This window comes from Aulonocara sp. 'chitande type north' Nkhata Bay, linkage group LG13 (genome assembly GCF_057382095.1).
Source record: "Aulonocara sp. 'chitande type north' Nkhata Bay isolate Kocher_YH1m ecotype deep benthic linkage group LG13, A_spYH_male_GT1.1, whole genome shotgun sequence".
Classification (NCBI taxonomy): domain Eukaryota; kingdom Metazoa; phylum Chordata; class Actinopteri; order Cichliformes; family Cichlidae; genus Aulonocara; species Aulonocara sp. 'chitande type north' Nkhata Bay.
Window position 1 is genome coordinate 16,567,891 of NC_141356.1, and position 20,997 is coordinate 16,588,887.

Consider the following 20,997-nt stretch of genomic DNA (forward strand, 5'->3'; position numbering starts at 1 on the left):
CTATTATGACATGTATCCTGAAACAAGATAACATTAGGATAGTGAAAACTTCTGTTTACGTTCGTTAGCCACTTGGCTATGAACGTAAACAGTAGACAGACAGTAGACACTGATGTGGCTTATTGAATCTTTTGGCCTGTGTTCAGCACAATATTAACTGGCCATTAAGTGGAAGACGTGTATTGTTTATCTGTCCCGTATTCTCAATGTATTACAAATTATAATGGCCATTTGTTAGCTGTTTGCATTCCTGTCATAGACAGTAAGATCTCTATAACACACTTCCATAATTTCATTGTACATGTACAGTGAAAACAAAGGGCTATTTTAATCTATTCTATCATCATAAGTTTTCATCCAGTACTACTGAAGGGAACGTGCAGGGAACAAAGCACCACAACTTTCCAGTTTTTTCATTGGCTAGGAAAAATTATAGGACAGAGCAAAGAAGGACAAAAATCAAAATGAGCACTCTCAGGTTTCTCTAAATATAAACTTTTAATGTTCCAATAATAAAATACAGTGGCAGAGCAGTCTTCAGATACAGTGAAGTTAAATGGAAATACAACTTCCATGAAGCTGGGTTAGAAGATTTTCATTATGTCATGCAGTATAAAAATGCCTCAAGACCATATTCTTTAATAAAATCTAGTACTGTACACCAGGTACAAATTATATGTATATAAAAGATCCTCCAAAAACGTACCAACTCTGCATTTCCACACACACATCCAAACACACCTTGTTTGTTTGTAGCTGTGTGTTAAATGCCTGTGCTTAGAATATTAATGGAATGAATTTGGTATTTTAATAGTAAGTATCTTAATTCATATCTATATAGACATTTCATAATAGTATATTTTAAATATATACAGTAAAATAATCTGGCATTTAAACATTGACATGGACATATATCTGCCTTCTTATATGCAAAAAATATATTTTTAGCTTTAATAAAGACATTTAAGGAAAAATGATTTTCTCTACAAGCTTAGCAAAAAGATTACAATCTATATTAAAGGGGTTACAGACAGTAAGAAGTACGGGATAAACACTTTCACAGCTTGACCTTGAAAAGAAACGCTGGTTTTGTGGCAAGACCTGGTTAAGCTATGTTGCTGCTGGGTTTTGGTTTGAGGTTTCCACAACCTCAGGAATATTCCACACTGAACCAGTTAATGACATGACACTGGTGACTGTGCAGTGATTATAAAGGCTGAAACTAATTAAACACTAATTGTGCTTGTTTGCAAGCCAAATTTACCACTGATATATAACCTATCACAGAGAGGGATGGATATTGTTCTGATTTTAAAAATCAGCTATCAATATTTATCATTACCTTATTGGTATTCTCGGTGATGCTGATATTTCACAAGAAAATCTGAACATTTGTCCACCTACTGAGAACAGGCTTGATTTGGGTTGCTAATTCATTAATAATTGATTAAAAATGGACGCCATTGCTTTGCATTTTTAGTTTGGCAAATCCTTTCGCTATCATCATCATCAGAGCTGGGTGGCTACATTGAGGGCTAGTTTCCAAAGTGGAAGCTTTTGGTTTTAGCCTGATTACAAAAGAAAAAGAAAGTTATAAAGAGAAGCTTATAGGAGGAAGACATACTGTAGCTGAAGTTCTGTCACACTACACCTAAACTAATCAAACTATACACCTCATAATATGCAATACAGTAGACAATACATGCTTCCTCAAATCACATCAATACACTGATTCTCCTGAAATGATTGAACTCAAAACAAAAAAAATGAGTAAATGACACATGAAAGAGGAAATATACAATCATATTTTCCCAGAACCTGGCAAGCGGTGGCATGTTTATAGAATTCAATATTAGAGATTATGTTACCTTACTTAGCGGAGGATAATTTCAACTCCAACATGAAAGTGGGGCAAAGCAGGTATATTTCTGTAATATAGGAACACTGCTACTCAAAATGTAGAGGCAGTACTGTAAAAAGCTTAAAAACTGTTTTGAGCATATATGTTTGAAGGCATTCGTGATAAAGAATAAAGGATGTATCATCAGCCGGTGTTGACGATGAATAAAAAGAACCAGAATTTTAATTACTTAACGGGCAGACAAATGAATTTCCGATGCTTTCTAGATGTGCTGGGCCTTCACATTTTTACCGGTTCCTCCTCAGGACACAACTGTAACGGAGCAATAACAGATTTTTATACATAATATGCAAGATGAGCATGAGGTTAAAGTGTGTGCAAAAGTGAACAGAAATGAACGAAGCCTGGTTATAAGTCTAAATATTTATATTTAAAATACCTCAAAAGTCCCAGCAGCAACACCAGCACCAAGAACGACACGCTGGCAATATTGCTCCAGTACTGTCGAGAAATCCCTGCAAGAGCAAAGAGTTTAACGGTTCATCTGCTGAAATCTCCATTATACATGATTCTAATCAAAATCTATAAGACAGTCCTGTATCCCTCCTAAATTGGCGTCTTTGAAAGGTGGAAAGTTTAGTAATAGACATTTTTCGACACTCCTTGTCTTTTATCTGTCCCGAATTGTCGCTTTTTTATTTAGTTTGCTAAAGACAAAAGCTCTTTCTACTGAAACCTCAAGACAATTCAACTGGTCTTTAACTGTCATCACCTAAATTCACACCTCTCAGAGACTAACCACATAGGTTCTAAATTTCCCTTTACAAGGGACAAATCCTAACTCACTTAGCTCACTGTGAAATCAGCGAGCAATGTCTTACAGTCCATAGATTTGTTTTACAAGTCATTTACAAATTAATAACTGAGAAAGTCAGGCTGGGAGTCTGTTGCTGTCTCGTGTGTTGTAATTATGAACTTTCTATAGACTCTATGGAAAGCGATTAGTTTTAACAAAGGCAGGGTGACGAATACACAGCTATAGGAGAATTCAAACTACATTCTTGAACTGGGAAAGTGAGTTTTAAATGTTACATTACTACACAATAGTTACTTATTTATGAATGAGAAGTGAGGCAAGACACTCTTAGGTGACTCATTCATCAACAGGAAGTGGAGAAAGGTGATGTAATAAAAAACAACAACACCATCTAAAGTCACACCCTACACTTCCTGCAGTCATTTATCAGTGGTTGTTTCAGATCCTCATCTCATTTTTTAATAAAAGAGAAAAACTTTCATACCTGTTTTAACATGAAACTCATTTTTAATACAAATCTTAACTACAATATAGTTTTCTACTTTGCTGTTCCCTACCTTTTTCCTCCAGAGGCGCCTGAATTATGCAGTCAACTGTAAAAATGAAAAACAATATCTACATTTGTATCAATGGATAAAAACATCAAATAATCTTTAAATGTTAAGGAGACAAATACTCACTGAAGCAATAAGCCGTTTGTTGTATCCCCTAAGTACAAAAATAGAAAGAGAAATTGGGTAAGTCTCATACGTGTACTGAGCTCATGAGAATGACTATGTTTTTAAGTTAATGTCGATAAATGGATAATTGAAGAACTTTAACTTGTAATCTTCTAGTTGCACATAACCAATATGGTTTATACAGTATCTCTGCTTTAAATTGTTCATGTGTTACTCAGTAAGCAGGTCAAATGTCAGCAGTGTGACACCTCAGAGACGCAGTCCCGAGTGTAGTTGAGCTGTGAGAAGCATGTGCGGGTAAAAAGAGTCCCAATACTGCTGTTAAACACCAGGTCACCCATTTTGTCCTTCTGGTTTGCCAGCACGTGCCCCTGAAGGGAAACGCATGGCAAAATCACCACCTGTACAAAGTCAGTCTAAAGGTTTCAATAATAATGACAGTGTCGACAATAAATCAAGCTCATGAGGTGCTTATAATTTAGAAACTCCTGTGTTTCTAAATTATAAGCACACCTGTGTTTGCACACCTGTGTTTGTAAGCTACACCTGTGTTTTGCATGTCAAACACAGGTGTAGCTTTTGGCCAAAGACCAATCACACAATTTGTTTTAATATTATTATTTGCACCTGTGCTTTTCATGCTTCGATTTTTTAACATAGAAGCAGAGGTTTGCTGGCAGAGCAGCTGTTGAACTTACAGTGCTGTTCATCCAGGAGTAGGGACACTCAGTTGCCTTCATCTTTGAGACGCTGTAAAAAGTCCCCTGAGGAAGCTGAGTGGCATTGCACGCAAGGTGCTGTGCACAGCAAAGACTGAGGTAAGCTGGGGAGAAAAGACAAGAAGACCAGATGTAGTGATCTTTATTTGAGCATGACTTTATGCACCGTCACTTCTGGAAACTTGACTTCTTTACGTTATCATGACCAGGCCATATGTTTTCTCTCTGTGCCCAACAGGAGAAGACCACAAGCTACATGTTTTGGGGGGGTTTAATTTATGACAGAACCACTAACATTATTGGATTAATGTTAGTGGTTCTGTCATAATGGCTTGTGGTATTCGTGTGGTCATCTGAGACAGTGGATCAATTGTGAGAGCCCAAAAAGACCATAAAACTTTTTTCTATCCCTGTAATCCCTGCGATGAGATGCACACTCTAATCAGTAAATCTGGTATTGCAGGGAGCCACACCTCTCACGCAATGCAAGTCCTACAGTGAAAAGAAAAAAACAGATAGTGTTGCCTCAAAGCTATTTTCGTGGTATTTCCCGCTGCTGTCCAGTCAAAGCTTCCGCTTTGCGCAGTGCGTAAGGGTTGCCTGCTCCGTCAGAGCTGGCAAAAAATATCACGTGTTTTACGGCAACTACATGCGCCCCCCCCCCAAAGAAAAAAGAAAATAAATAAATAAATGTAATAATAATAATAAATTAATATAATAAAATACAAATGAATATGCTCAGGTGTTGCATCTAAGAATACTTTCCTTTGACTCACTGAGTAAACAGACTACTGTTTAGTGGTGATTAAGTTGATAAAGGTGATAAAAAAAAAAAATAACAAACGCATCACATTGATGCAAATTCCCTGCGATGAGGGCTCACTTCACTTGACTGCAGTTGCTGACAGACTGAAGGTAACAATGTGAGAGCTGCAGACTATTTGGCTTTAGTTGTCCAATGAAATGTTATATTAATCTACTTACGAATAATCCACAGAGCCAGAGTCCACATCGTCTTCGTAGCGAGTCTAGTTGATTCCAATTTCTCCCGGACAGTCACAGCGCGCAGTTCTCCACTGTGTCACTAAAGGGGATTCCTTAAGACTACTGAGCTGACCTGCCTCCGCTATCAACACGCAGTGAAGGCAGGAGGAGAAGAGCGAATGAACGGGTGGTCACGTGACTCACGGAAAAGTCCCACATAACTTTTCAGCGATTACCATTTCCCTTCTTGTAGTAAAATGCGTGAGGCTGTTTTAGTTATTTACTAATGCAAATGTTTAACTGCTTTCATCTTTTCCACATTGTCCAGCTCTTTAAAGATGTAACAACGAAGGGAAAGCCACACAGTAACAATTTCACTGAGAAAATTAATTAATGATAATTCGAGATAAGGCAAAATTTGAAAAAAAAAAAAAAAAAGAAAAGGTAGGCTAAATGGCCTGTATTTGTATAGCGCTTTACTCGTCCCTAAGGACCCCAAAGCGCTTTACACATCCAGTCATGCATCCATTCACACACTGGTGATGGCAAGCTACATTGTAGCCACAGACACCCTGGGGCGCACTGACAGAGACGAGGCAGCCGGACACTGGCGCCACTGGGCCCTCTGACCACCACCAGTAGGCAACAGGTGAAGTGTCTTGCCCAAGGACACAACGACCGAGACTGTCCGAGCCGGGGCTACCACGATCGCCCCTTGCAGAAAGAAAAAAGAACAAGAAGAAAATTAGGTTTTACCCTATAAACTACACGTGGCTTAAAGTAGGCTAACTACAACACAATCAAAGCAAATGAAAACAGCAGCAGACTGCTTTCAGGGAGAGAGAGAGAGAGACATATTTGAAGGAAATTGTAGCTTACTGAGGCTCCCAAGCAGGAGATTTCCTTTACTGGAGAGGAGGAGCTATTAATTAGGACCTGAAAATGAGATCACAAAAAGCAGGCCAAGCCACTAGGAAATATTCCTAGAGCCATCACATGGGGGATACCCAGGAAATCCCAAGCTCAGTGACATCACTGTCTGCTCTAGGATCTCCTCTTTATTGGGCATACCTAAGATACCTCACCTGCTAGGTGCAGGAAGCATCTGTCCAGGACTTGTCAACATGGCATTTCTGATGAATCTTCTGACAGTGGATTATTAGGACCTAGACCACCTGTAAAACGGTGACTGCTAGAATGGAATCCAGGAAGTCTGGAGGCTAATCAACAAGTTTTGCTGATTCATGTTACATTAGAGATTCCTGAGCAGCTTTTTGCAGTTTGCACTGCCCTGCTCAGTAATGCCACTGCCATCAGCCAGTGCTGTTGCTAGGGAGACAAAAATGTGCATTCCTCGATTGGTTGGTAAATGGTTGCTGGCTGTGACGAGGGGAAATCCTTCAGAAAGAATGTGCCTTACCAGAAACCTCCTTGTGGTTTGTTAGCTTTGGCTGCTGTAAATTAGCTTTAAAACTGCGATAAAAACAGAGAATCTTCACCTTTTCGACTCCGAAAGAGGTGCCTTAGAGCTGTGACCGAAACATTTCCAAAAGCCCGCACTTTTCACAGTTTTGCTGCCACTTGGCAAGTAGTTTGCAAGTTTTTGCAGACAAGTCAGCATTTACCATGCAACTATGGTTTTACCATGGTGGAAAAATTGGCCTCTCGGCGAACAGTTTTGCCCAGAATTTTCCACATTGACGGGCAGGAATAAACAGCATCCAGTCACCAGCCACTCACTAAGCTTGTGTGACTGGGGCCTGACTCCTCCTTGAAGGACACTAAATATTCTACAAGTTGGTGAAATCTTTCGTCCAGCTATTGACAATGAGTCTGAATTTAACTGTGCACTTCATAATAATAAAATACATGCTTTCACAAATCAGGTTAATACACAATTTTCCTGAAGTGATTAAAATCAGAAAGAACATCTGGAAAAACAGCCAATGCATTAACCCTCTCAGGCTCAAATTAAGTTTTAGTTGCTAATGCACAACCAAGTCCTGCAGTGGTACTTCTGAGTAAAAAAAACTCATAAAATATGTATGTGGGGTAATCAGGTTGTTAGTGTTTAACTGTTGCAAATCTGCAACGCCTGCCTTGAGAGGGTTAAATGAAATATGAGAATGTAAGTATCAAATAGGGGAAACCCAGAATCTTTCTCTGCAGCAGTTTACAGGAGTCAATACTGGAGAGCAGTATGAGATGATAAAACCAAAAAGTAATTAGCTGTGTTAAAAACATGTTGTAACCTCAATGAAACAAAGTAAGAAGGTTAGAAATGGTTATTCAATAAAAAGCAGCATATAATTATTTTATGACTAAAACTGTGGCACCTTTTATGAACATGTCTTTTTTCTAGTCACCCTTTGACTCCATGATCCTTGTTAGCACTGTAACAGAATTATAATCTAAAATGTCCCTGATGAGGCTGGAGATGTAAAATTTCAGCAACTGACAAAATGTCTTTAGTTTTATAGTTTTCTGATTTCCAAAGTCTCACTTAAAGTTCAGTCTATACAATAAACACTACTCCAAGTACTGACTGAAGCTGAAAAAAATCAACTTGATTAAAAAAAAAAGAATTTTTAAATATTGTTTTTATTCTTAGAATCAGGAAAACGCATCTTCATTTTTCAAATACCAGACAACTGTGATTGAAAAGACTGAAGTTAAATAAAAACAAATAAAAACAAAAACTTCCATGAAGCAGGTCAAACAGATCTGATGAGCTTCCTCAAATCACACCAATACACATGATTCTCCTCAAATAATTGCACTCAGAGAACATCTGAAAAATGAGTAAAGCAATAAATAACATATGAGAGTAAACATAAAAAGGTGTTTTCACTGAACCTTTTCCTGCAACAGTGGCATGTTTACAGGACTTGATAGAGGAGAATGTTTGATGAAATGTAACTTCGCTGTATCTAACTCCACATTATCTGTGCTGATTCTTCACACTGTTATCAGCACTGTAAAAGATCAATAACAGATCAGATGCCAGATGAGTTGGAGACTGTTGCTGACATCATTGTAATGATAACTTATGGTACGATCAGATATGTTTTCATTGTTAGACCACCTGTTCCTCTGTCTGTGCTTGCTATTTATTATTAGAGAGCTCATAATCTTTATGGTAATCAGCTGTGTTAAGAAGTATGTGAGGTGACTGATGCCAGTTTTGAGAAATAAATAATGATTTCTGAAAATACTTCAGTCTACCTTCCTTATTACTAACATTTACCTATTTATAGGCTTATCAACCTATAAAAGAAGGGCCTTCACTTCAAACATTGTTCTTTTTTAGTGGTTATAAAGTACATAAAATGTAAAAACTAAAGTTAAACACAACAAACACATAATAGCAAATGTGGTTAAGGTGTGGGCAGATTGTCATTTCCTTTTTGGTTCAGAATAATCCTGACTGTGTCAGGAATAATTGATTGTTTTGAGTAAGTGCTGTCGCTGCTGTTATGCCACACTTGTAAATCTCTACTGCAGGCACTCACTAAAAAGTGACAGTATAAAGATGAACGTAGCTAGCGTGTCGTAAACTCCCATTTTGAAACTTTAAGATGTCGCCATCTGGGTTGCAAGAGACTGATTGTGACAAGTGGTGGGTCTGATTGTCAAACAACTTGCTCAGTGGCAGATGATTTGTAATTGACAGTCATTAGCCAATGAACAAGTAAAGAATGCTATGACTTGTCCTCCTTTTTGAAACGTGGTATGACTGAGAATTACAGAATAGATTTATGTTTTTATTTAGACCATGAACTCATGTGCAAAGTGTTTAGAGAGGTGAAGAAAGAAAGCCCTTTTTCCCCAAGACTTCAATCTCATTGACGTCTTGCTGCAGGTTTAAGGCACTTACAAAGTGCACTAATTTTTATAGCCCAGAAGTCATTCTGTTTCCCATCTTTGGCTCGACGCTACAATTACTCTCAGTGGTGATCTGAGACTCCCTTGTTGAGATTTATTAGTGCAGTGAGGGAAGTGAAATGAATTTTAAAATACATGTCAAATGCCAGAAGCTTAGGAGTTGATAACCCTGACATGAACAAAGTGTTGTTAATAATAAACATCAATGAAACACCTGCAAATGCAGCACAGAAGTACCACCATTACCAGCAATGCTGTGAAAGAGAAACTGATAATGTTACTCCAGTAGTTTTGGGGAGTCCGGCAGTCAGCTGTAAAAAGAAGACATCACAAACATTATGCAAACTCCTCTAAATGGAAATAAACATATCATCAAACATCCCTATAAAATAAAGCAGAAGGATACTCACTGACACAATATGCTGTGCGCTGTATCCCCAAGTTCAGAATAAAGACATTTTCAATTTAATGTCATAGTTATAAAAGTGCGGCTGAAATGTCAGGTGCAAAGTGGTTACAGTTTATATTATTCCAGTTACATGTATCTAATCTGGCTTTTAAAGTGTCTTTCCATTAAACTATTCATGTGTTAGTCAGTATGCAGTTAAAAAGTGAGCAGTGTAACACCTCAGAGATGCAGTCTCGAGTATAGTTGAGCTGGCTCAAACATCTGCTGTTTGTAACACTCCTGTCACTGCTTTTCAATATCGGGTCATTTATTTGTTCCTTCTGGTTTGCCATCACGTGACCCTGAAGGTAACATATGGCATAATCCCAATAGTTTTACACATTCATTCAGTCAGAGGATTAAAATAGTGACAATGGAGACATCAAAACAATATGTGTGAGAAACATCTGTATGTCATAGTGCTGTGCTTTTTTAACACAGAGGCACAGGTTATTTCAGGACATAAACATGCTGAACTTACGCTTGCATTATACCAACGGTAGTTACAGTCCACTGCTGGGAACTCTATGACATATATTCCTGACAGAGTGTGTGGTAGGTCTCTGGCAGCTCTTCTTCCCGACTTCCCCTCTGTTTGATATGAGTTATTAAAAGGAACCTCCTGATTCTGTTTGTGACCTTTAGAGAACTTTTTACACAATTATCTGACGCATTATGATTCACTGTGCTGTTCAAAGGGCCAACAAGCTCTACATAAAGTCAGTGCTCAAGTTTTGCTGTTGGCCTTGTGGTATTTTTTAAATAGCTAGTATATGTGCCAAGATGTTATCTGATAATATAGTACTCCATGCCCTCATCCATGTATGTTCATTTCCCAAAAGGAAAAGCCCCAAAACTAGCAGGTGAGATCACAGACGGTAACAATAAATCTGTTATTTGTATTCCATATAGAAGCCCCATCCATGTCTGGGTTATCTCTCTCTTGGCCTCAACTTCTCCATACCAGAGAGACTTTATTAATGCCAGGGGGAAATTGAGTTGTCATAGGAGCAAATGTAAAACAAACATAAAACACTCCTATAAAGTGTAGAAACGGAGATATTGATAGATAAATATTAAAATAAAGGACAAGTATATGTGCAAATATATATTATGGTGTACAAAAGTGATAGGATGCACTGAGGTTTGATTAATTTTGACCCAACCAGATGAATTAAAGCATCTCATAGTAGCAGGAAGGAACGACTTCCTGTAATGTTCCCTCAGACAGCGAGTTTGAAGGAACATGTTCCTAAAACTGCTCTTCAGATTGTCCTGTGTGTTATGGAGGGGGTGGGAGTCATTGTCCATGATTTCTCGCAGTCTTGCCAGCATTCTGTCTGATCCCCATCTCCAGGGTGGCGAGCTTAATGCCAACAACAGACTTTGTTCAGTCTGCTTTGATGCCTGCACCCCAGCATGCCACAGCAAAGAAAATGGTGCTCACAACAACAGACTGATAAAACATATAAAGCAGCCCGCTGCATACATTGGAGAATCTGAGCCTTCGTAGAAAGTCAAACCCTTTTTGTAGACAGCATCCATGTTGCCAGACCACTCCAGCTTGCGATCCAGTTGGACTCCCAAATACTTATAGGATGTGAATATTTCGACATCAGTCCCACCATTGCAGACAGGGAAGGGTTGGGATCTGCTTCTACTGAAGTCCACCACCAGCTCCTTTGTTCTGGCCACATTCAGCAGCAGACAATTTACATCACAACACCTCACAAAGCGATGAATCAGTCTTCTTTACTCCTCTTCCCATTCCATCTCCACACTTCCAGTAATGGCCATGTCATCAGAGTATTTCTGAAGGAGATACGTTTATATGATGTATGTGAAGTCAGTCGTATAGCTGGTGAAGAGGAAAGGGGACAGCACAATTCCCTGGGTGAACTGTGTTGCTGTTCAGACTCTCTGACACAAAGCACTGCAGTCTCAGTTCATTGAGTATGCCCTTCAAGTTGTTTGTAACCCAAGGTTTGTTATTTGGGTAGCAGTCATTTGTATGCTGGTGTGAACAGGACAGCAGGTTGTGATCTGACCTGCCCAGTGGAGAGAGGGTAGTGAAGGTGTAGGTGTCTCTGACATTAGTATAAAATAGGTCCAGTTTTCTATTGTCTCTTGTGATGAGGATGAAGGCACCCAAATGTTTTGTTTGGAGAGGCGCAGTCACAGAGCTGATGACTACATCAGCCTTGCCAGATGGAGGGATGTAGACAGTAATAGCGATCACGCTTGTAAACTCCCTCAGCAGATAATACAGGCGAATTCTGATGACAAGTAGCTTGACGTCGTGGTTGCAAAATCTCCTTAACAGATACATGTAGCAGGTTACACCACTTGCAGTTCACAAACACACCCACCCCACCTCCTTTCTTCTTGCAGTCATTCCACAGATCAAGTGTGGAAAGAGTGTCAACAACAAAGGCAAGGCAAGGCAAGTTTATTTGTATAGCACAATTCAACAACAAGGTGATTCAAAGTGCTTTACAGAGACATTAGAAACAAGAACAAATAAAAAGCATGATTTAAAATTGAATAAAACAAGCAAATAAACTAACTAACTAATTAACAAACAAACAAACAAACAAACAACAGTATATAAAATCAAAACAGATAAAATCAGAACAGTAGATAAAATCAGTAGTAACTGAAAACAAAATAATTAAAATGGTATGATTAAAATGATCTGATCATGCTGGGAGAAGAGCACCTAAGAGCGAGAGACGGAGCGCCACAAGTGTCTGACACAGCGTCTGAGGAGGTGTGAAATCCTGCCCTGTATACGTCACGTGCATGTACTGTTATCCTTCTCTTCCCACATGATTAAACATGATTAAAGGTTTCATAAAGGTGCACGCTAAAGTGTCTCGCACAGCAGAGGATATTTTTTAATAAGGCTTCTTTCTAAACGCATGATCAAGAACGTCCTGTTAGAGAACACATGATTTGCGGCACATCGCAGTTTGTATTGTATTGTCACGATTCCACTCAGATGAAAGTTTAAAAGGGAAAGATGTGCGGTCTTTTCCTCTTGACTGTAATCTCTTCTTTATTGTTGAAATGCGTCTTGCACCAATCCCGCTTAACGCAGCAGGTAAACCGCCGGAAGTCTCAGCACTGCGAGACACATGCCATATGATCGTATGTCATACCTCTCCCCAGGGGAGGGTAAGGCAGGTCAAGCCTCCTTTATTTACACGTTTCTTTTGATTGTATTTATTAAAAGCAACATAGTGACAAGTATAGATTGTGACGTAAAAGACCACGCAAACCATTAACTTTATCCGTGTAGTGTTTTTTGCAATTTACTTATAAGGGAATCTTCTATGCCAGATCAAAGCCTTTTGTTCTTTTTCATTTCCCTAAAATTTTTAGTCCGGAATTTTTGTGGTTTAGCAGAGTGCACTGCTAAAAGTGAGGCTGCTGCTGTCACACAGTACTGTGACACAGTACAGCCCAGCCTCACAATTAGTTAATTTTAGACTGAAATCCTGGAACATAAAATGCATTGTTACTAGTTGAATTGTTACCAAATTTAAAATCCATTTGTGGCAGTGGAGTGTGATTCGTGACTCATCTGCAGGGGAAGAGATAGGCCAGTGGATGTCAGTGAGCTGTCATGAATCTGAGGGTGTCTACTTCTTGTGCAATAGTCCAAGACATGGAAGTCAAGACTGAAAACCTCTGAGAAAAGTCTGCAAGAGTGATTAGTGGGTAGTGTTTAGTGAGTTTAGTGGGTGCATAGTCTCTACTTGCCTAGATGTTACATGGTGGAGCTATAAGTGAGAACACAAATGTCCAAAGTCACTCAGATCAGATGTGTGATGTCCGATGGTGTGCCAGCTCCTGCAAGCTGCCTAGCATTTCCATTAGTAAGATAAATCTGACAGACATTTCCTGTTGTGTGCTGCATGAGGAAAAGAGCTTGCATGAGTTACTTCTTGGACACTGATAAACAGGTACCTGCATGTAGTTTTATCTTGATAATTCAGAGGTGGTTTAGTTCCCATGCTCAGAACTCCTACCCTTAGATTCAGTATTCAAGATTTCTGAAAGTCTGTTCAATTAGTGAAATGGGGGGAATTGTAAGAGGATTCAGTGTGCGTTAATATATTTGATTAAATTTACAGTCAATCTGAGAATTGCACAGGATGCTGTGTAGAGTTTTGTTTTGGTCAAACTGGTTTCCCTGTGTCTTTTTTACCGTTTCGAGCAAAGCCACTGTAGTGCTGTGTGCTCCAGTTCCTTCTGTCCTTTCAAAGTTTGCTAACCTTGAGCTGAGAATCACCTAATACAGAAGTATTTTGTTAGAAGATCCACAGAAAAACCTGGGCATGACTTATGACATAATCAACAAGGCCAGCTCCTGGTCAGAGCCACATCATGACTCTGCAAGTCCAGCTTTTCCTGTGAATTGATCCTCTGGAATCTCCTAGCAGGACTGATATGTCTGATCAGACAGAGTGAGTCAAATTACAATGACTTTTGACATTTAAATTTCGGAAGTTTGGAAACACAGTTACTGACAGTATGTCAAAAATGCTTTTTGAAAGCACTTTACTTGAAAATCCCCAGCCTCGATAGAAAAACTAACAAATGAATTAAGTTTGTGAGTTTCTAATTTAGTGCAAAGATATATTCCTTGTGATTTGGATAAAACTGCCATGTGGGAAATATTGTAACCTCAGTTTTTTGGTTTCTTTTTTTTACATAGATTGCAACACGCTGATGCCTTTTGAAACATTTTTAATGATTTGGCCATATCAGACAAATAATGAGATCTGCTGTGTGATACAGAGGGTATACATATTTTCACTTTAGTTTTGGTGAGGGGAAACTATATTACTTGTTCAGCATGTCCTAATTAGCAGTGGTGCATGGAAGGGGTGGCACAAATGCTCAGTGGGAATGTCTCGTGGTATGTTTGTGGAGCAGCCAGTAAGATTAAGAGTTTAAGAAATCTTCATGTTTGCTGAAAATGTCTTAATCCCAGAACTGCAAGGACCTGACTATCAATCCTTGATCATCAAACACACAAGCTGTTTCTGTGCAATCTGGCACCCAACTGGTCCGCTAGCGAAAGCTACAGTTGATGTGCGATAACTTTCCTCTGAGTGATAATAATGACTTTATTTGTGCCTTTTCAAACACATATCATTTTATATTGTTGCAGAAAGAATCAAAGCAATGATTGACTTCCTCAGCAAACACAAGAACCTCAGTTTGGCCAGGGTTAAGAGGGAGGAAATTTGAAGACATCCACTTATTTATGGGAGTTATACACTCATCAAGGGTGGAGAGCTTGCCAATGTAGTTTGGCAATGGAGATGGGAGAGTTGTAAGAAAGAGAGGACAGGAGAGGAAACCCTATGCAACATTTGTTTATGTATTGCACAATAAGCAGTAAATCTCGGCTGCAGCAGCTGCCCAGGTCTGTTGGTCATTTCCTGTCCTCAAAAAACATTAAAAAAAAAAAAACCCCAAATCTACAGCAGAAATTAGAACAACTTCTTTCTAATCTTTTTTTTTTTAAATAAGTGGTTTCCGTACACCAGAACTTGTGATTCCACCAACTGCCAACCACTCGATATTTATATTTTCCAGCTTCCTCTTCTCCCAGTAAATCCCATCAGTTTATTTACTAAAAAAAAAAATAAATAACATAACTTTTAAGTTTAAACTTAAGTGAGCAACACTGTATAAAATAGGTGCAATTTTCATTTAAGGTTGTGGGGTTTTTTTTGTAAAACAGCTCCCAGCATGTCCAGTAACGGTGTGTGTAGAAAGATATGAAAGCAGTGAAACCTTTGTGCTACAGCTGGTGGTAATTTTTGAAGAGTGAGAAAAAAAATCCCTGCCCTCAAAGCAGTACAGCGATTCTTCCCATCATAGACACAAAGATCTCTATGACTCACTTCCTATCACAAGATTCTTCACCTTACAAAATACCCTATCTTACCATCTCATTTTTTTCTCTCCATTTGTTAAAATCATGAGATAACAGAGCACACATAGGTTTTGCTGTAAAAAAGAAAACAGAAGTCTCTTTAGATATAAATGTTACTGTTTTAATAAGAAAATACATTGAAAAGGCAAAATTAAGATACAGTGACGTTAAACATACAACTGTAATGAAGCAGGCAGGATTAACAGATTCAGTCATAGTTTGTATAAAACATGTTTATATAGCTTATCTTTAATAAAACAGAAGTACTAGTACTGTACACCAGGTACGGTATGATTTACATTTAAACAAAGGTTTCTCCAGAAACAAGTGCCAACACTAGAGTGGTATTAATGTTTTATAGTTTCATTTCACTGCAATTTTACTGTGATGTTAACATATCTTTAGAAATATATATAAACTGTCAATGTTTCCATATATATATGCACACACACACACACACACACACACACACACACACACACACACACACACACACACACACACACACACACACACACACACACACACACACACACACACACACACACACACACACACACACAAACAAATGCACTTTGTTTATAAATAGCATCAAGTCACTCTGCTGTGTGTGTTGATCTCAGACTTAAATGCAAAAAGATCAGTTTCACTCTACTGTTGGAAAGCTACTGGAGAGAACTTTGTATGTATTAAAAAAGTATATAAATTATTTTAATTCATATTTGTAGATAGAAATATTTTTCTTAATGCTATGCATGTTTAACAAAGACATGGTTCAACACAGGGTTAACAAAAAGATTAAAGTTTAAAATCTACACAAAAGGGGTTTTTGTAATGCTATAGGCAGTAGGAAGTGAAAGTTCTCGTGCTTCATTATGGCACAAACATTTCTGACAGCTTCAACTTTGAAAAGAGACGCTGGTTTTTTGACCGGACCAGGTTAAGCTGCTATGTTGCTGCTGGCTTTTGGTTTGAGGTTTCCACAACCTCAGGACTCCACTCTGAACCAAATAATTACATGACACTGGTGACTGTGAATGTGAATGCAAAGACTGAAACTAATTAAACACTGACTGTGCTTGGTTGGAAGAACAAATTGCTATTGATATATAAGGGAAATCAGACACATGCCTCAGTGTCTGAAAGGACCAAATGCCTGTCACAGGGAGGGATGGATATTGTTCTGATCTTATGAATATCAGAACATACTAAATCCTACAAATACTGTATTTAACCAGATGCTTCATTCTGGATGGCATTAACTTGGCCTCCAGTAACACTGTGAGGAATCTTTTTGACCAAGATGTGTCCTACGGAGCACAAATTAAACATATGTACAGTAGAACTGTTTTCTACCATTTGCATAATATCTCCAAAATTAGAAACAACCTGTGTCAGAGTGATACTGAAAAACCTGTCCATGCATGTACTATTTCCAGGCTGGACTGCTGTAATTCATTATTATCAGGATGTTCTTAAAACTCCCTGAAAAGCCTTCAGTTGATCCAAAACTCTGCGAGTACTGACAGGGATTAGGAGAGAGCAGATTTCTTATATGTTGGCTTCTCTTCAATCCAGAATCTAATTTTAAAATCCTGCTCCTCACATGCAAAAGCTTCAATAATCAGGCCCAATCTTATCTTAATGACCTCATAGTACCGTATCACCCCATTAGAGCACTTCGCTCTCAGACTGCAGGCTTGCTTGTTGTTACTAGAGTATTTAAAAGTAGAATGGGAGGGAGAGCCTTCAGTTTTCCTCTTCTGTGGAACCAGCTCCCAGTTTGGATTTGGGAGACAGAGACGCTCGCTCTACTTTTAGGAGTAGGCAAAAAAAAACTTTCCATTTTGATAAAGCTTATAGTTAGGGCTGGATAAGGTGAGCCTGAATCTTCCCAGTAGTGTCACTGCAATAGGTCTAAGCTGCTGGGGGATTCCCAAGATGCACAGGTGTTTCTTCTTTGGTAACCTTTTTTTACTCACTATGTGTTAATACACCTCTCTGCAATTATTAACTATTAATAATCTCGGGCTCCCCTCCACAGCATCTCTTTTGTTCTCTCTTCCTCCCTTCACACCCAACCAGTGACTGGTTGGGTGTTTCCCATTCCCTGATGGCCGCCTCTGTGTATTTAAGCCCTGTGTTTTCCTTTGTCTGTGTCACGATCGACCCTCATTCATGCTGTGTGTTCTGTCTGCCTGCCTGAGTTTATTCTTTGTATTTTGAAGTTTGTTACTTTTGAGTTCAGCATTGAAGCTGATGGTTGAAGTGACAATAAAGCCGACTTGACTTGACTTGACTTGACTTGAAATACCTGCAAATGCAGACCAGTAGAACCAGCAGTGCCGTGATGGAGAAACTGGTAATCATATACCAGTAATGTTGAGGTATCCCTACAAGAGCAAAGAGAGTTTGACAATTAGTCTGCTGAACATTTTACTTTGCCTGAGATCTCCAAAGTACAATTTTTGCATTATTTAAACTGACAGGCAGCTGCGTATCCCTCATGAATTAGACTTCCAGTCATTTAGAAAATATTCTTGTTGGGTTGTCTGTGACATGACTGATGCCACTTTTGAGCTATAAGTGATTTTTCATCCATCCAGGCATTCATCTATTGGATGACAACAGTCTATCAAGCTGCTGCATGTTAGTAACTGACACAGTTTTGTACAGTTCCCTTTTAGCATCATTATATGTTCATGAACTAGTTCTGGACTAGCTGTGATATGTACTACAAAACTATAATATTTTTGCAACATCAAAACTTCTATTTTCAGACGTCTCAGAAGCAAATCAGTTTTTTTCTTTACACTAACTCACATTTCAACAATGATTAGCCATAAGGTTCCAAACTTCCTCTCTGTATGAACACCCGACAACACTGCGTGACAATATCAACAATAATTGACTCACTGTGAAATTATATATTATCAATCCACAGATTGATATTGCAGTTTATTTACATAACTGAGCTGATGAGTGACTTGACGTCCCAGATACTAATTTGCACTGAGTGCAGCAGAATTCTATTTAAATTCTTGCACTGGGTCAAGTGTGATTTAACATTTTTAAATATCACACAGTGATTACTTGTTTATGAATGAAAACTGAAAAACCTACTTCCTCAGCAGCTCATTCATCAACAGGAAGTGGAGGCGTGTGACAACAACCCTTTTAGACTTCCTTTACTGCCATTCAGTTTTTATGACTCAGATGCTCATCTCTTTTTTGAGATGAGAATCTCAACTTTCCATACCTGTTTGAAGAGGTCATTCATTTCTAATTTTACATAGAAAATTTATTATTAAGATTTAATTGTCTAATATAATAAAAACTTAACATCAGTATAATTTCCTGCTTTGCTGTTTCCTACCTCCTCCAGGAGTACTGCAGTCAGCTGTAAAAAGAAGAAATCAAAAACATTATCTATAATTACCTCAGTGGAAAAAAACGTATCATCAAATATCCTTTAAAAATAAAGCAAGCAGATACTCACTGTCACAACTTGCTCTGCGCTGTATTCCCTAAGATAGGCAGATGAAATTACATTAATTAAATTAATGTCATTAATTATGTCTCTCTGCTTTAAATTATCATGTGTTACTCGGTGTGCAGTTAAAAGGTGAGGAGTGTAACACCTCAGAGATGCAGTCCCGAGTATAGTTGAGGTGGCTCAAACAGCTGGTAATCATAATACTCCTGTTACTGCTTTTCAGTACCAGTTTATCCATTTTACCCTTCTGGTTTGCGAGGACATGACCCTGAAGGCAACAGATGAGAAAATCAGAGCAGTTTTACAAATTCATTCAGTAAGAGGGTTTGTCACAGTCGTAACAGGGTTAAAATAGTGGCTCTGGAGCTATCATAACAATCTCATTAATCATATAAAGCCACATGGCCATGTGCCGATCAGACAATCAAACATTAAATTCATTCTTTTTAGCACTTTTTTCTGCTTTATCTGTCATGAGAAACACCTGTATATAATAGATTTATGCTTAAAAAAAAAACAACAACAACAAAAAAACACAGAGGCACAGGATACATCAGGAAATAAAATTTCCTTCCCAAACTAAGCAGGTGTTGAACTTACGCTTGCATTATCCCAGTGATAGTCACACGCCTGTGCCTGGAACTCTGGGACTCTATAAATGATCCCTTGAGGGCTATGACTGACATTACATGGGACCTCCTGTGGATAGCAAAGATTCACGAACACAGCTGGGGGGAAAGAGACCAGAAACATGATTTGACATTGGGTGCCAAAATGCAAAGTCGTGTATTGTGTTTAAAAGCAATGTAGCCAGTATTTGTTTAAACATTGATGGGGCAGATAACTTGGAAAAAAATGTAATGGGATAGTTTGTCAAAAATAACATATTTATAACTTATAACTTTGTTTCTCTTTAATGTCAGCAGTGGTCGGATCTGTTATGCTACTGCAAGGTCAAGTTTAATATCTGTCCAGAAAAAGAAGGGAGTGGCACAAACACACGGTACAATGAAGAAGCAAGGAGGAAAGAGAACACACTCTGCTCCAGCAGTGGAGTGGGCGGAGGATGGAGATCGACTGCGCTGAGTGAGAGACTGAGTTTGACAAACTCAGATAGCCAGCAAAGTGCGTGGGGAGGCGGGGGGCGCCACGTGCATTTACTGACTTCAAGTCTAACTTGGTGACTGGACAAACCTCCTCGTCCCCCTCAAATAAACACGAGCTTAAATGTCTTAAGAAATCACCACTCTCCAAACAGAAGCGCAAACCGCGCTTTATTGATAACACCTGCTTTGTGGCGAACAACTAAGACTACAGGAGGCTAAAGTTAGATCATATTGATGCAAATCACCCCTGCAAGCGAATGCAAAAACACTTTAGCTATTTGACTTCAGTTATTCAGTAAAGGCTTAAATAAAGTGCACTTACCCAGACTCAGAATGCGCAGAGTTTCCATAATCCTGAGAATTCCGATGAACTCCAGCGTTGGTTATTTTCAGGATTCCGCTTAAAAGGCTTAACGTTTCACAGGCGTCCAGCCCTTTCGTCTCCTGTGCTGTGACTGACACCTAAGCTTTTATCTCTAAAGACGTCTTGCAGCACTGTAATGGGCTACACGCCCTCTTCTCAGCTGCAGCTGGCTACGCGCGTGGAGGAGTGACTTCCGTGAGCGGTGTGATCATCTGGCACCAACGCGATTGTGGTACACATACCAACACCCCGCTATTTACGGCATTTCACTGAGAATGGTCAGTCATTGGTTGAATATGTGCCCAGACCGGTATTTTGTTCCCTGAACTTGCAGAAACGGGTACATGATTAGTTTTAACCTGTTTGAGCAACATTTTACCGAACAGTTCATAAACACAGAGATGGGAAAAATAGCCGAAGTTAGTGAGTGGCGAAAATTGATCCTGAATCAAAAGCTCCCAGTTTTGATTCAGGATCAGGAGGCAGCGTGCTATTAGACCAGGTTCAAAGCTTTCCTTGTTGAGAAAGCTTATAGTTGTGGCTGGATCAGGGGATTTTTGACTCCTGCCTAGATATACTGCGATAGTCCTAGGCTACTAGAGCTTTCCCATGATGTGCTGCATGTTTCTTCTTCACTTACCTTTTTCACTGACTGTGTATTAATACACTTTTCATTGAATA

General features: G+C 38.9%; 2 protein-coding genes across 3 annotated transcripts; both read right to left on the minus strand.

The window, feature by feature from the left end:
• Positions 1-533: 533 nt before the first annotated feature.
• Positions 534-5,522, minus strand: LOC147315897 (uncharacterized). Its single transcript, XM_086258070.1, has 7 exons — positions 5,062-5,522; positions 4,057-4,181; positions 3,607-3,729; positions 3,359-3,386; positions 3,236-3,271; positions 2,301-2,376; positions 534-2,173 (listed from the first exon to the last, which is right to left on the minus strand). Exons 1-7 carry the CDS (start codon positions 5,087-5,089, stop codon positions 2,149-2,151), a joined length of 441 nt encoding a protein of 146 aa, XP_086114196.1. The 5' UTR covers positions 5,090-5,522; the 3' UTR covers positions 534-2,148.
• Positions 5,523-15,314: 9,792 nt separating this feature from the next.
• LOC147315898 (uncharacterized) lies at positions 15,315-20,594 on the minus strand. Of its 2 annotated transcripts, XM_086258072.1 has the most exons (7): positions 20,275-20,594; positions 19,447-19,574; positions 18,992-19,114; positions 18,850-18,877; positions 18,727-18,750; positions 17,665-17,743; positions 15,315-15,424 (listed from the first exon to the last, which is right to left on the minus strand). In XM_086258072.1, the coding sequence occupies exons 1-7, from the start codon at positions 20,300-20,302 to the stop codon at positions 15,394-15,396; spliced, it is 441 nt and encodes a 146-aa protein (XP_086114198.1). In that variant the 5' UTR covers positions 20,303-20,594; the 3' UTR covers positions 15,315-15,393. The 2 variants fall into 2 exon arrangements, with proteins under 2 accessions (XP_086114198.1, XP_086114197.1); XM_086258071.1 differs by lacking the exon at positions 15,315-15,424 and having other exon boundaries at positions 15,473-17,743.
• Between the last annotated feature and the right edge of the window lie 403 nt (positions 20,595-20,997).